The sequence below is a fragment of the Mytilus galloprovincialis genome, chromosome 4 (genome assembly GCF_965363235.1).
Source record: "Mytilus galloprovincialis chromosome 4, xbMytGall1.hap1.1, whole genome shotgun sequence".
NCBI classification, from domain to species: Eukaryota; Metazoa; Mollusca; class Bivalvia; order Mytilida; family Mytilidae; genus Mytilus; species Mytilus galloprovincialis.
The window spans coordinates 98,351,974-98,367,509 of record NC_134841.1 but is presented as its reverse complement, the minus strand read 5'-3'; the positions used below and the strand labels follow the sequence as shown (position 1 = coordinate 98,367,509).

The 15,536-nt window shown below is 31.3% G+C and overlaps 1 protein-coding gene across 2 annotated transcripts in view; it reads left to right on the top strand.

The window, feature by feature from the left end:
- The first annotated feature begins 3,930 nt into the window (after positions 1–3,930).
- LOC143073567 (alanine--tRNA ligase, cytoplasmic-like) overlaps positions 3,931–15,536 on the top strand; it is a 35,856-nt gene continuing 24,250 nt past the window's right edge. Inside the window, exons 1-6 of one of the 2 annotated variants that reach the window (XM_076249203.1) lie at positions 3,931–4,060; positions 5,689–5,916; positions 10,225–10,413; positions 10,774–10,919; positions 11,946–12,137; positions 14,069–14,213. In XM_076249203.1, coding sequence (XP_076105318.1) covers positions 5,692–5,916; positions 10,225–10,413; positions 10,774–10,919; positions 11,946–12,137; positions 14,069–14,213 — 897 coding nt within the window. In that variant the 5' untranslated portion in view covers positions 3,931–4,060; positions 5,689–5,691. The remainder of the gene's footprint in view (positions 4,061–5,688; positions 5,917–10,224; positions 10,414–10,773; positions 10,920–11,945; positions 12,138–14,068; positions 14,214–15,536) is intronic. The other variant, XM_076249204.1, reaches the window with a different exon arrangement.

Genomic DNA, 15,536 nt, shown 5'->3' with positions numbered 1-15,536 from the left:
TTATATTACACCTTGAACCATCCGTGATTATTTCCAGTCTCAATTGCAGTATGCGGTATTGGTTTTGATCATTGTTGAATGTCGTACTATAACCTATATAGCCGTTTGTTAACTCTAGTGTAGAGTTTTCTTATTAGCAATCATATAACATCTTCAACTTTTTATATAGTCTCTAAATTAGACAGATAATGGCAATGGAGAATGTGTCAAAGAGATAACACAACCAAAGAGTAAAAAAAACCAACACAGACGAAGTCCACCTATTGGTCTTCAACACATCGAAAAAATCCCCGGAGGCGGACTCCAGCTGGCCCCTAAATAAAAACTTTGTACTAGTTCAGTGAAAATGGACGCCATACTTAACTCCTAAACATATAAACATAAATTTCACCTCTTTCTCGATAGCGAGACTAAAAAAAGTATGCTGACTAGTTCAAAGTAGGTAATTTTGCGTAGCCACGAGTAGATAAAAATTACGCCAACAGAATAAAGCTAGGATCAATGCCTTCATGATGGTCCTTTTTGAACAGGAACTTTAATGGATTGAGCAAACAAATTCCAGTGTCTTTTCTATGCGGTACGGGTTTTACTCATTTTTAAAGGTCGCACGTTGACTAATGTTGTTATTAAGGTTCATCATAACCTTTACGCAAATATGGCCGTATTTACACTTGTACTACAAATTTCACTCTAAGTATATTCAAACCTGTGCATCTGGAAAATGTTTATATCATGGCTGGACCTAGATACATAAAATTCAAAGGCATTTTAAGTCTCAGAATATTAAAAACTAAACTAAATGTTGCTATTCATTTAAGCTCACCTGAGCCGAAGGGCCAACTGAGCTTTTCTCATCACATGGCGTCCATCGTTGTCCGTCTTCTCGTTGTCGTCGTTAAATTATAACATTTTGAACTTCTTCTAGAGAACCACGAATGGAATGAAACATGGCATGCATGTTCCTTGGAGGTGCTGACGTAGTGTTGTCACTTTGTAGCTGATCCATCATCCAATATAAGAGTTAGAAAACTTGACCTGACCAACTTGACTTTGAATCTACTAATGTCCTGACCGATATGTAACGGATAAAAAATGTTTTATTACTGACAAGATAGTCTTCAAATTCGACACCAAGGAAGATTAAAACATTTGATACAAAAATATAAGAAAAAAAAGAAAAAAAATATTTTCAAGAGTTAGAAAACTTGACCTGACCAACTACGTCTTTCCTGTGACTAATGTCCTTACCGATGTAAAATGGTTATAACTTTTTTATTCTTTGAAGGATCGATTCCAAATTTGATGTCAAGGAAGATTATAATACTAAATATAGAGATACAAGAATTTTTTTTTTTTTAAATTAATTTAAAGAGTTCGAAAACTTGACCTGACTAACGTCGACTCTGCCCTGACTAATGTCCTGACCGATGCAGAAAATGTTGATATCTTTTTATTATTGAAAAAAAAAAATGACAAGTTCCTTACCAAGGAAGACGATAGCATAAAATATAGGAATTTATGAGAAAAAAAAATGTTTGTTAATTTTTGAAATGTTAGAAAACTTGACCTGACCAACTTGATTTTTGTCATGACGAATGTCCTGACCGTTATAAAAATGCCAATAGCCAATAACCTTTTTATTATTTAATGAAATATTACCAAGTTTGTTATCAGGGAAGATTACAACACTAAGTATAACAATGTAAAATAAAAATATTTTTAACTTGACCTGACCACTGTTTACCTTGTCCTGCAATGACTTGACCGATGAAGAAAAGACAAATATTATATAACCGGCTGTTTTTTCTCTCTCTAAGGACTGAATAGACTTAATTCTTAAAAATTATATTGATATATTATTTTTTTTATTTACATATAGTTAAGAACTTGGATGCACTTTTTATAATTCATAATTAATATATATGTGTAGAAGCTGGGAACAGTATATCTAATATATATGTGTTCCGAACCATATGAGTATTTGGACCATACGCGTATGGTCATGACCATATGCGTATACTCATATGGTCGGACCATATGAGTATAATACTCGTTTGGTTATGAACGGGCCGGACCATACGAGTATTTGGACCATATAGGTATATATTTTTTTTTTCAAATTCCATTTTTAATGTTTCAATAATACAGAAAGTTTATCTAACAGTAATGGTTATATGACAATTTATTAATTTGATAATCCAAAACTACGTAAAAATTAAATATTGATGCCAAAGTTAGTTTTCATCGCTAGTTACATTTTTGCATGTAGGCTTGGGTGACATTTACTTCCACACGGTATCATATTTTTTTTGCATTTGCAAAATAAATTGTGCTTGATCCTCTTCATTTACACCTTTTGTTTATGAGTGAAAAGCTAGCCTTTTTGCAGCTGTGTACAGTGGTACCGAGGTATTTTGCCATTCTGATGTATACGGTGTTTTTAAGAAGCTCTAGATCTCAAATATCGTAAAATGACTGCAATACACCATATTCACAAGACAAATTAAATAAATTATGTTACTTTCCAGTGATTTCTTGTGTAACAGTTCATTAAAACAATTTTGGAATTCATTTTTTTAGTCGACATATTGCCATTTACTCGTAATAACAAATCGGTGATGACCATCGGTACTTATAAAAAATGTGTTTACTATAAAATTGACTGTTAAGTAAAATTAACTACGTAAAACTTCTTATTTTTATTTAGCTTATCTTTTTATTATAATATGATAATAAAATAACCTATATAATCATGTATGATAGCGTCTTTTTAATGAACGGTCATACCATATGAAGAGTTTAGAAGTATTAAAAGTAAACCGTAACAGAGTGTTAATTACCCCGACCATATGAGTATATACCCATATGGTCATGACCATACGCGTATGGTTCAAATACTCATATGGTCCGGAACATATATATGTTCCTGGTAGAAGAAAGCCAAAAGACAGTGACATAATAAAATTATGTTTATTATAAGTTTTTATATTTCTATGTGATTCTAACATACTAGTAATTCTACTTTGAATGCTTGTAAAAACATTATCTTGAAATCAAAAGAAGCCCATTTCCTGTCCTTTTTTTTTTTATGTTATTTGACATGTTTAATCCCTCATTAACTAAAAAAAAACATTTTTTTTTGTTATTGAAAGAATTGACTTAATTATCATGATAAAGATCAATTAAGTTGGTCAGGTCAAGTTTTATAACATTTTAAAAATTAACAAACAATTTTATTTTCTTAAATTCTTATTTTGAATATTATAATTTTCCTTGGTTAGGAACTTTAATTAAGTCAATTCTTTCAATAACAAAAAAGTTATTAACATTTTCTACATCGATCAGGACATTAGTCAGGGCAGAGTCAACGTTGGTCCTGAGACTACTATGTGTTATAGTAGTCTCAGGTTGGTCAGATCAAGTTTTCTAACACATAAATTAGTTTTTTTGAATATTTTTTCTTATATCTCTATATTCAATGTTTAAGAATCTTCCTTGACATTAAATTTGAAGTTGATCCTTCAAACAACAAAAGAGTTATTAGCATTTTACATCAGTCAGGACATTAGTCACGGGAGGACGTAGTTGATCAGGTCAAGTTTTCTAACTTTTAAACATTTTTTTTTATTAAATGTTTTAATTTTCCTTAGTATCGAGCCTGTCAATAATAAAACATTTTTTAGCCGTTTCTTTTCGGTCAGGACATTAGTAGTTTCAAAGTCAAGTTGGTCAGGTCAAGTTTTCTAACTCTTATAAATATTTTTTTTAAATTCTATTTATTAAAAATAAATTCTAATCTTGCTTGGTTTTAAATTTCAAGTAAATCCTTCCAATAATAAAAAAGTATTTAGCATTTTCATTCCCGTCAGGACACTGTCAGGGCATTGTCAGGACATTAGTGTAACCCTATAATATGTAAAAACACGTTTCTTTCCCTTTCCCTATGCGTCCCCGACAGCAGAAATTAAAAGACATTTTGTTTTCGCTGAGGAATTCGTTGATCATTGGTTATTATATGCATCATAATACAATAGAACTTCATGAATAAAGAGAACTATCGGTAGTTTTAAATTTTAGCTATAAAATATTAAAATCCAAACTGACCCCAGAAGAAGAATCCGCTTCTTAGAAGAAGCAGGAGGGAGAAGTAGTCCAAATAATTATGACTTCTTGAAAGGCTATTATAATTTTTTTCTTTGACGCCTGATAGAAGTAAGGCGTCAAAGAAAAAAATTATAATAGCCTTTCAAGACGTCATAATTATTTGGACTAGAGGGAGAAGCAAAAGCTGACCACAGGCACAGCTCCTGACTTGGGGACAAGCACATGACCCTAGTCTGACTTCCTGATCATGACTTACAGAAGTGAATATAAATGTATACCTTAGATATTCACGTTGTTACCTTACCAAACAAGTATTGACCACATAAACCCAGGAATTTGTATAGTATTGGCCATATAAGTCTTTTCTTAGCTCTGGTAGGGCTTTTGTCTAATGAGACACCACTTTTCATCCTTTTGGTCCCATTGGCATTTTAACCATACACCCATAGTCTAAACGCCCTCTATGCAGGCACTTGTTTCTATTCATGCGAATCCTTGGAAAGTACCTACATGTATCTAGGAGCTCTATAAAATACTTTGGTAGTGTGTCTTCTCATGGATAGAAACAGGTGCATGTGGCCCTCTAGCAGTTGTACTTAAAGTCTTCCTGAGAAATCATTCCTAAGTGCAAAGAAAATCATGACCAGTTCTTGCACTTTCTAGCCTGCAATGGAAGTCATGGAAAGCAAGCTAGACAAAGAAAGTGCTTTCTGGGAAAAATGTCAACATTGACTGTGAATTAATTGTTATGTTTTCCTGCTTAAGTTATATTGATACTTACGGTACCGTAGATTAGACAACCATATTTTCTTTTAAGGTTTCTGAGTACTGTCTGTCATGTCTGTATATCTCTGTTTGTCATTTTCAGGGCCTGCTCACTAGATCATGGACCATCAACTTTGATTAAATAAGAAAAGTTGTTTTCCATCAGATTGTCTTTTTCTAAAAAGAAACAACTACTGCCTCTAATATTCTGTTGAAGTACTAGATTCAGCTAAAATATTAGACACCTGCTGTACATATTTATCCCTAGCATAATTAAAATAATTAACATGATTAAAATTGTTCAAATCTTTAAAGTAAGACTTTACTAGAAACAGTTTGTGAAATGAAATGTTTCAAAGATTTGTCTTGTGTGTGCAATAGATATGGTTTATACTTTTCTGTAAGTTTCTACACTTTTTATACTTGTTCAGGTTGTATTGAATTCCATCATATGATGCCAATATAATGGATAGTTTTCTTCATAAAAAAAATTGGACGGAGTCTCAAGTTAAGAAATAAACCTATTATTTGACAATGTCAAAACATAATTTTTTGAATTAGCACTCGAGGTAAAGATATAACTTAAATGTGCAGAGATGTTATTATCAATACAATAAAACATTAAAACTCAGCTGTGATATTCTATTAATCCATAAATATTTAACCAACCTTGTTTTACAAACTAGCTGTAATGATAGGTACATGTATATAGTTTACAGAGACAAGAGACTTTGTTTAAATCAGCAAAATTCAAAGACTTTTTGAAAATTTTAACATACTTTTGATGTATTTTTACATATCACTGTTTTTATTTTTCAGAATATGATGAAATTTGGTGACCATCGTATATGTAGTAACTGTTTAAAAGCGTTGCAGTTATCTGTGTACAGAAAGCAGCATGTGAGGAAGAAATGGACATCTACAGCTGTCCGTCAGTCATTTATAGATTTCTTCTGTCAGAATCATGACCACAAGGTTATCAAGAGTTCATCAATTATCCCAACAAAAAATCAAGGAACTTATTTCACAAATGCTGGAATGAACCAAGTAAGTTTACTGGTGTCTTTGTCTAGTGTTGACAATACATGTACTTGTACCTATATTCATTATGGGATTTAATTTTAAAGAGTAGTAATTAGAATTACAATATCTACATTTTTGTAAGGAAGCCTGGAGATGTCGTTAGAATTGAAAACTGAAACAATTTCAAATGTAACCGTGTCTTATTGTTTAATTTTGCAAAAGTATATTCTAAAGTGACATTCTATGTACACTCGTTATAAAAAGACTACGTGTATATTTAAATCCTAAGGTATTCACAACTTTTGATTTCAAAGTTCAATACACATGATACAGGAACAGAATTGTTAGCTGTTGTTTTGGAATTTTTCAATGTTAAAAAAAGTCTAATCCATTCATTAACTAGAGAGCCTGATGGACAATGACGGACTTGAATTGAAAATTAAAAACACGCTTATTACATAATTATTCTGGGAAGTCTTTATGGATTACCCTGTGCAACAATTTGTTAAAAATGTATTAATTGTTATTGTTTATTACAGTGAGTTGACTGTTAGTGTTGCTCTCCATGCACCAATTGCAATTCATTCAAAATTTTGACCAAATTGCAATTTGTTTTATAAAATCAAATTGTTCAACTGGTCAGAAATTTGAACCAACTGCTGTAGAAAACCACAGCCAAGTCATGAAAGTGCAAGGTGATAAAATAAAACATACTTACAATCCTATAAGACTTTTACTCCACTTTAATGATGTTGTGACAAAATTAGTTTATCAGTTTGTATAGTTATATTATATTCATTTCCATGCTGAAGGGGAACTGTTTATTTTGAATTGCTATTAAATTGTCCAAACTAAGCTTTCATATAGTTTTTCTTTCTAAAACTATTCTATATTTATAAGAATCAGACATTATGTGAATTAAAACATTTCATATTCTGTAAAATATGTGTAAAATTGCAATACAATGTATATGTTTGTAGGAAGTTTCCATGGGGGAGATAATAACTTTTCTTTCAAAAAGTCTTAATATTTTAGGTTATCTCCCCTGAAAACTTATCAATAGCATATTGTTATTTCACACATATTTTACTGAATGTATGATGTTTTATTTAAAATGATATCTGATTCTTATATATAGAATACTTTTAGAAAGAAAAACTATATGAAAGCTTAGTTTGGACAATTTTATAGCAATTCAAAATAAACAGTTCCTCTTCAGCATGGAAATGACTATACTATAACTATACAAACTGATAAACTAATTTTGTCACAACATCATTAAAGTGGAGTTAAAGTCTTATAGGATTGTAAGTATGTTTTATTTTATCACCTTGCACTTTCACATTTTGACTGAACAATTTGTTCAATATTCTGACCAGATGAACAATTTGGTTTAATAAAACAAATTGCAATTTGGTCAAAATTTTGAATGAGTTGCAATTGATGGAGAGCAACACTAACAGTCAACTCACTGTAACATATTTTGACAATGAAGTATTGTAAATTTGTTCCTCTCAAAAGACATATTTAGCAGACCACATTTTCACCAGAATAGCATTTTGAGAACTTGTATGATAAAGTGGTAAACATAGTATGGCTGATAAACACCTTGTCATGTCTATTCCAGGCAACTTTGATATTTTTTTGTATTTTGTAGACATGCAGCTGAAATTATTTTGACTTTTAACTCTTTACTGTTTGTGCTTTTTACATGAAAATGAACAAGATTTTCCAATTATAAAAAAAAATGCTGTTAAAATTTTCAAATGTTTTTTTTTAAATTTTTTATGTAGTTTAATTTTTTTCCGAAATAATTAAATTTATTTTGGTTGTGCTGACCTTTGGGGCATATATATACAGAAGGAAACCTTACAAACAAAACATGATTTTATTTATCTTATAGAATCAATAGAAATAAGAAAATGTGGTGTGATTGCCAATTAGACAACTCTCCACATTCCACAAGAGACCAAATGACACAGAGTTAACCACTTTAGGTCACTATACTGCCTTCAACAATGAGTAAAATCCCTATTTCATAGTCAGTTATAAAATGCCCTGAGATGACATATATATATATATATAGAAAAATTTAAACCAGAAAACTTAAATGGCCTGATTTATATACAAAATAATGAACCAAAAACAAATATGATATACAGCAAAAATTGAAAAACACTGATTACAGGCTTCTAACATTGGACAGACACACACCAAATGTGGCAGGGTTGAAGTAGTTTGATGGGGCACTAACTTTCCCCTAACCTGGGACAAGTAACAGTGGTGTAACAGTGCAACATAAGAACAAACTGTAAAAATCAGTTATACCTGTATTTATAAAACTATGATGTTAAGATTAACATAATTTAACTAGAGGCTCTAAAGAGCCTGTGTCGCTCACCTTGGTGTATGTGAATATTAAACAAAAGATACAGATGGATTCATGAAAAATTTGTGTTTTGGTGATGGTGATGTGTTTGTAGATCTTACTTGACTAAACATTCTTGCTACTTACAATGATGTCTATCTATAATGAACTTGGCCCAGTAGTTACAGTGGAAAATGTTAGTAAAACTTTACAAATTTATTGATAATTGTTAAAAATTGACTATAAAGGGGAATAACTCCTTAGGGGGTCAATTGACCATTTTGTTCTTGTTGACTTATTTTTAGGTCTTACTTTGCTGTACATTATTGCTGTGTACAATCTATCTCTATCTATAATAATATTCAAGATAATAACCAAAAAAGGCAAAATTTCCTTAAAATTACCAATTCAGGGGCAACAACCTAATAACGGGTTGTCCGATTCATCTGAAAATTTCAAGGAAGATAGATATTGACTTGATAAACAATTTAACCCCATGTCAGATTTGCTCTAAATGCTTTGGTTTTTGAGATATAAGCCAAAATTGCATTTTACCCCATGTTCTAATTTTAGCCATGGCAGTCACAGGCCTCGACAATAATGCTTTTCCGATTGTCTGGTACCAGAGGAAAAAAAGGTCAGACAAGTAAAAGCTGTCCCAAGTGAGGTCCCAAGCTTGTCCATCGGGACAAGTTCAATTATTCTGCAGAAAATAGATTTTGATAATCCAACTTTGATGATCAAAGCAATTATAAACAAAAAACAAGAAAACAAATAATAATTTGACATGTTTCTGTATTGTGTTTATTAAAAATGCAAAATCATTTTCTTCAACATGTTTGCTAACTTACAATCAATAATTTTTAACTGATTCTTTGTCAGGTATATTTTCAAAGGTAAAAGGTATACTATTCTTGGAAACCAGTCTTACTGATCTGAATCAATGATGTGCTTTGTAGATAAGATAACTTTACAGGACAGTTCGCCACCTCGACAGGTTTTACTTTAGCTCCAAGTTTAATAGACAGTTTTGCACCGTAGGAGACATATTTAGTAGAAATGATTGATAGCCAGAATGGCAAGACAGGAGAGATAGCGGGACCAAGACAAATCAGTACCTCATTTTGCTACCTTAATCTGTTCCTTAAAATACAAACCATATGATACCGGTATTTTTTTTCACAAAAATACTTTTTTTTTATTTACCATAAAACTTACAAAATCATATTTGATCATAAGTAGAAAAAACAATACGTTCAATATAGTGACCTCTAGTTGTAAATTTCTGTGTCATTTGGTCTCTTGCAGAGAGTTTTCTCATTGGCAATCAGACATTATTTTCTTTTTATTGATTGCATTTGAATAAACTTTTTTCAGCTTAAAAAAAAAAAGGATACAAATCCAATGAGTGTACAGGCCTATTAGATGGTGCCTCATGTGCAGAGTCTGATGAGACTTGCATTGATGAAAACTAGAAGTCCTGTGACATGACTAGATTCAGTTGTACTTGACTCATATTTTTGCAAAGTATTTCAAAAGAAATACATCAAATGCTGTTCTATTGTTTAAAGTCGTTTTGTTCCTTTAATCAACTTAATTTGTAAAAAGGTTATTTTTAATAAAAAAAATTTGGACAAGTAACAATTTCATTCGGACTAGTAAGTTTTGGAATGTACTTGTCCTACTGGACAAGTTGGAAAAACAGTTATTGTAGAGGCCTGGGTCATCTTGGTTGATTGGCCGGGTCACCAGACACATTTTTTAAACTAGATACCCAAATGATGATTATGGCCAAGTTTGGTTTAATTTGGCTCCGTAGTTTCAGAGGAGAAGATTTTTGTAAAAGTTAACGATGCCGGATACAAAGTAATGAGAAAAGCTCACTTGGCCTTTTGGGCCAGATCGATGAGCTAAAAATAAACTCTCTTGAAAGATATTATTTAAGATTTTTTTTTATTTTCTAGTTTAAGCCAATATTTTTAGACACCATTGATAAGAGCCATCCTATGTCAGAGTTGAGAAGAGCTGTCAACAGCCAAAAGTGTGTACGAGTGGGAGGTAAACACAATGACCTGGAGGATGTTGGTAAAGATCTCTTCCATCATACTTTCTTTGAGATGCTAGGAAATTGGTCTTTTGGAGATTATTTCAAGGTTAGAAACTTATTCATACCCTAAAGCACGGATTTTCACATGATGTATGATCAGTGTTGCTTTTATTCAAAATTACAAATTATTGGTGTTGATTTAAATCATTATTTTCTAGAGACAACATAAGGTTGAACACATTTATTTGTATATATTGTAAAATAGTTCTTGTTGTTATCTCTGTACTGATGTCATGCATTGGGTTTCATGAGAATGGAGATATATAAATTAAAAAAAAAAAATAAAAATGGAATTTTGTTTTAAAGTAAAAAAATTTGAATATCATACTGACAAAAAGTGTTTCTAGATTATTAACATACTTTTCCCCCTTAAACATAGAACTTAGAAATAGTTTTACCTTTGCAGATGGAAGCCTGCAGTATGGCATTGGAACTTTTGACAACAGTGTACAAAATACCAATCAACAGATTGTACTTTACATACTTTGGAGGAGATAAAGGTCAAGGACTGGTGGCTGACATGGAAACAAGGGATATATGGCTTAGTTTAGGGTACATTAACTTGATCTGATTATATTGTTTAATATAATATATAATCTCTGTTAATTTCAACTGATAGAACACTTTAATATGAAACTTAAAAAAATCACAAAATATGAATAATTGCAAAGTCAGCTAGAAACAAAAAAATGCAAAATAAAGTATCCAGGTAATAAGTTTTGAAAATTAAACACATGATATAAGTTTAAAAAGTTAAACACATGATATAAGTTTAAAGAATTAAACACAGGATATAAGTTTAAAAAGTTAAACACAGGATATAAGTTTAAAAAGTTAAACACAGGATATAAGTTTAAAAAATTAAACACATGATATAAGTTTAAAAAGTTAAACACAGGATATAAGTTTAAAAAGTTAAACACAGGATATAAGTTTAAAAAATTAAACACATGATATAAGTTTAAAAAGTTAAACACATGATATAAGTTTAAAAAGTTAAACACAGGATATAAGTTTAAAAAGTTAAACACAGGATATAAGTTTAAAAAGTTAAACACAGGATATAAGTTTAAAAAATTAAACACAGGATATAAGTTTAAAAAGTTAAACACAGGATATAAGTTTAAAAAGTTAAACACATGATATAAGTTTAAAAAATTAAACACAGGATATAAGTTTAAAAAGTTAAACACATGATATAAGTTTAAAAAGTTAAACACAGGATATAAGTTTAAAAAATTAAACACATGATATAAGTTTAAAAAGTTAAACACAGGATATAAGTTTAAAAAGTTAAACACAGGATATAAGTTTAAAAAATTAAACACATGATATAAGTTTAAAAAGTTAAACACAGGATATAAGTTTAAAAAGTTAAACACAGGATATAAGTTTAAAAAGTTAAACACATGATATAAGTTTAAAAAGTTAAACACAGGATATAAGTTTAAAAAGTTAAACACATGATATAAGTTTAAAAAGTTAAACACAGGATATAAGTTTAAAAAGTTAAACACAGGAAATAATTTGTTAACTTTATTTGATACATCATAGAGCTTATCTTTTGATATATTTCAGTGTTTCAGATGATAGAGTTTTACCATTTGGGATGAAAGATAATTTCTGGGATATGGGAGACTCTGGGCCCTGTGGACCATGTACAGAGATTCATTATGATTACATAGGAGGTCCAAACTCGGTCAGACTGGTCAATACAGGGTTACCTGAGGTTCTAGAAATATGGAATTTAGTATTTATGCAATACAACAGGTAAGTACAATATATTCATTTTGTATGTCAAATTAAATTTACTCATGTATGTTTTAGAAGTTGTACATGATTAAAACTTAGAGAATTTTATACCTTTTGATAAACATCATAAAAACATATATGTTAGATATATATGTAACACTCAGAAACGTGTCCTTCCCCCAAACGTGCCCGATTTCCCCAAACGTGTCCCCATTGATGTAAATGAACTGCAAAACATGTCTAGTTGTACAAAGGGCGTCAAACGCGGCGTGTCATTTGTATTGTTTAAACAAACGCCTAAACGTGTCTATTTTTTAATAAACACCCAAACGTGCCCAATCCCCCAAACTTGTCCTATAATATAAAGGGAACTAAAAGATAAAATACTGATATTCCGTAAAAATAAAACTGTCCTTTTCCGCTCCAAAAAAATATAATTTACGATTAGTGTAGATTCCTAATAACCGTAAAGTGTAAATTTTTAATAACTGTACACAATTCATTTAGGCCTAATCCAAAATTCCCGGAATAATTAAGGTACAATCCAAGAGTTCCGGCAAATATTCTTCCGCATCTCATTATATAACTTATCCAAAGAATGTTGTCGTCCTGTCCATGCATGAAATATTTGCCACTGGACGTAGTTTCTCTTGTTTGCATGTATTTAAGTGATGTTGGAACTAAAAGTTCATAATATAAATCCTTACTAACAGTTTATAATTTTTAGAGCTTTTTTTTCCATTTTTTGAGAGAATCAAATAGTTTCTTAGTGAAGTTATAAAAAAAATCGGTCTTTATTTTTAAGTTTAACGAATGTTTATCACGAATAATCGTAAACAAATTTAGGCCCGTTCCTAAATCCCCGGTATGATAATAAAACTGATGTAAAGTATGTATTGTTAATATGATATCGTTCAGATAATTCATGACATATTTGGCACTGGACTTATGACTCTTGTTTGTATGTCTTCACTTTAGTAGTGATGCTGGAAGTCTAAAATTTATTAAAATACCTGATAACCAGTTTATGATTTGAATATCTTTTAAAATATCAGAACTGTTGAAAAAAAGGGAAGTCAATTCTTTTAAAATCCTACCGTGCAGTATTCACGGATTACAGCTGATTTCCTAATGCTTGCAAAGTAAAACTTTGTTTGGCTTGCTTGCTTTGTTTGTGTAATTGTTAGTACAAGCTTTGTAAATAAGATTGACATCTTTAAACAATATATATAGGCATAGTTGAACCTGAATATATTGTATTTGAATTTAATTGGGTGTTATCCTATGGTAAACGCTTAATTCAACTGAACTAGAATTGTTTGTACATGTTTGTGCGCTCTAAACGAGCATAATACTTGCAACTGGACTATAAGCAATTTCAGTCAAAAGTCGATTTATATGTTACAGATTAAATTTGCAATAACAACCGGCATTGAACCAACTAATACTAATAAATGACCACTTCATCAACTGTGTCCCCCATTATAGAATTGCCGTAAAAGTTATTGATTTTATTCATGTATTAGCGCTAAAAGACTTGAGACGTTCTGGCTTTAAATAGTGGACACGTTTTGGCGAATAACAATTTTCGGACAGGTTTAGGGGTTATAAAATCAGACACGTTTGGGGAATATTGGATATTACGGACACGTTTAGGGAGAATAGACACGTTTGGGGGAATCGGACACGTTTGGGGGACAGGACACGTTTGGGAGTGTTACATATATAATCATGATAATACACAAATCAGATTATCTTATAAAAAAAAAAATAGGAAATGTCCTTTTATCAGTAATATTGAGAATAGAAATTGGGAATGTGTCAAAGAGACAACAACCAACCAAATCGCAGAAAACAGCTGAAGGCCAAAGTTCTATATTTCTGCTTTTTCTTGACATTTCTAAAATGTTACCAATGAAACTTTTTGACAGTTTAACATTATGTTGTAGGAGAACAGATGGAACTTTAGAGCCATTGAACAAGGTACATGTAGATACAGGGATGGGATTGGAGAGGATGTTAGCCGTCATGAACAACACATCTTCAACTTATAATACAGATCTATTTATTCCTATGTTTAATGCTATTCAAAAGGTTTGTGTTTGTTTCAGTTTTCAAAATACTTAAAAGATGGGAACATTCTTACAGATGCACACCAATATGCAGTAGGTGTTTTACTTTTGTAACTTAAAGTTTGTAGTGGCAGCTTTAATGACCACTGGAAGGTTTTCTTGGCTGGAAATGCAGCAGTGGGCACTTTTGAATCTTTTGTATGCATAACAAATCCAACTTTTGAAAAGATATATGAAATGTACCGTATGTGAGAAAATATGATATGTAATTATTTTTCCATGTTTTTTATTTATATATACATCTATATATATCCAAGTCTAAATTGAAAACTACGTTCAAACCTATGATTGCGTTGGATCAAAACCACAATTTTTATACGTGTGCATGTTAAACAAATTTCGTCGTAGAAGGGTCTAAATACAGCACAAACTTTTTCCAAAAGACCAAAAAAGTGAAAAAGTATATTTAAACAAAGCATTTGACTAACAGGTTGAACAACTGATGTTCTTTAACCCTGCTGACTGACATTGGCGATTGCCAAATAAAATTGATCACAAGATGTAACAAAATGGATCTTAACATAATACTAAACAGAAAACAATAAACATGTGGCCAAGATGTTATGCCACAAACATAAGGTGACAATATTTTTTTAGTACACCAGATATGGATTTCGACAATAAATGTCTCTTCAGTGATGTTAGGGATTGAAATAGTATTTGGAAGGCCATCGTCTAAATACAGCACAAACAACATTTTCCAAAAGACCAAAAAAGTGAAAAAGTATATTTAAACAAAACGCATTTGACTAACAGGTCGAACAACTGATGTTCTTTAACCCTGCTGACTTCCATTGGCGATTGCCAAATAAAATTGATCACAAGATGTAACAAAATGGATCTTAATACTAAACAGAAAACAATAAACTTGTGGCCAAGATGTTATGGACAAAAAATGTCTCTTCAGTGATGTTAGCGATCGAAACGGTATTTGGAAGGCCATATAATTATACCCCCGCTTTAAAAAAGGGGGGGTATACTGTTTTACCTCTGTCTGTCCGTCAGTCCGTCCATCAGTCCGTCAGTCCGTCCGTCAGTCCGTCCGTCAGTCCGTCAGTCCGTCCGTCAGTCAGTCCGTCCCATGAAACTTTTGTCACATTTTTCTCAGGAACTACACATCCACCCTTTCTGTAATTGGTATCAACATTTATATATGTCAGCCATACCGTGTGATGCGTTTTCAGATTCATCACTTGACAACTTCCTGTTTACCGAACACTTGTCTGATTTTACACATGATAGCCAAGTTGAAAATTTTCGTCACATTTTTCTCAGGAACTACAAT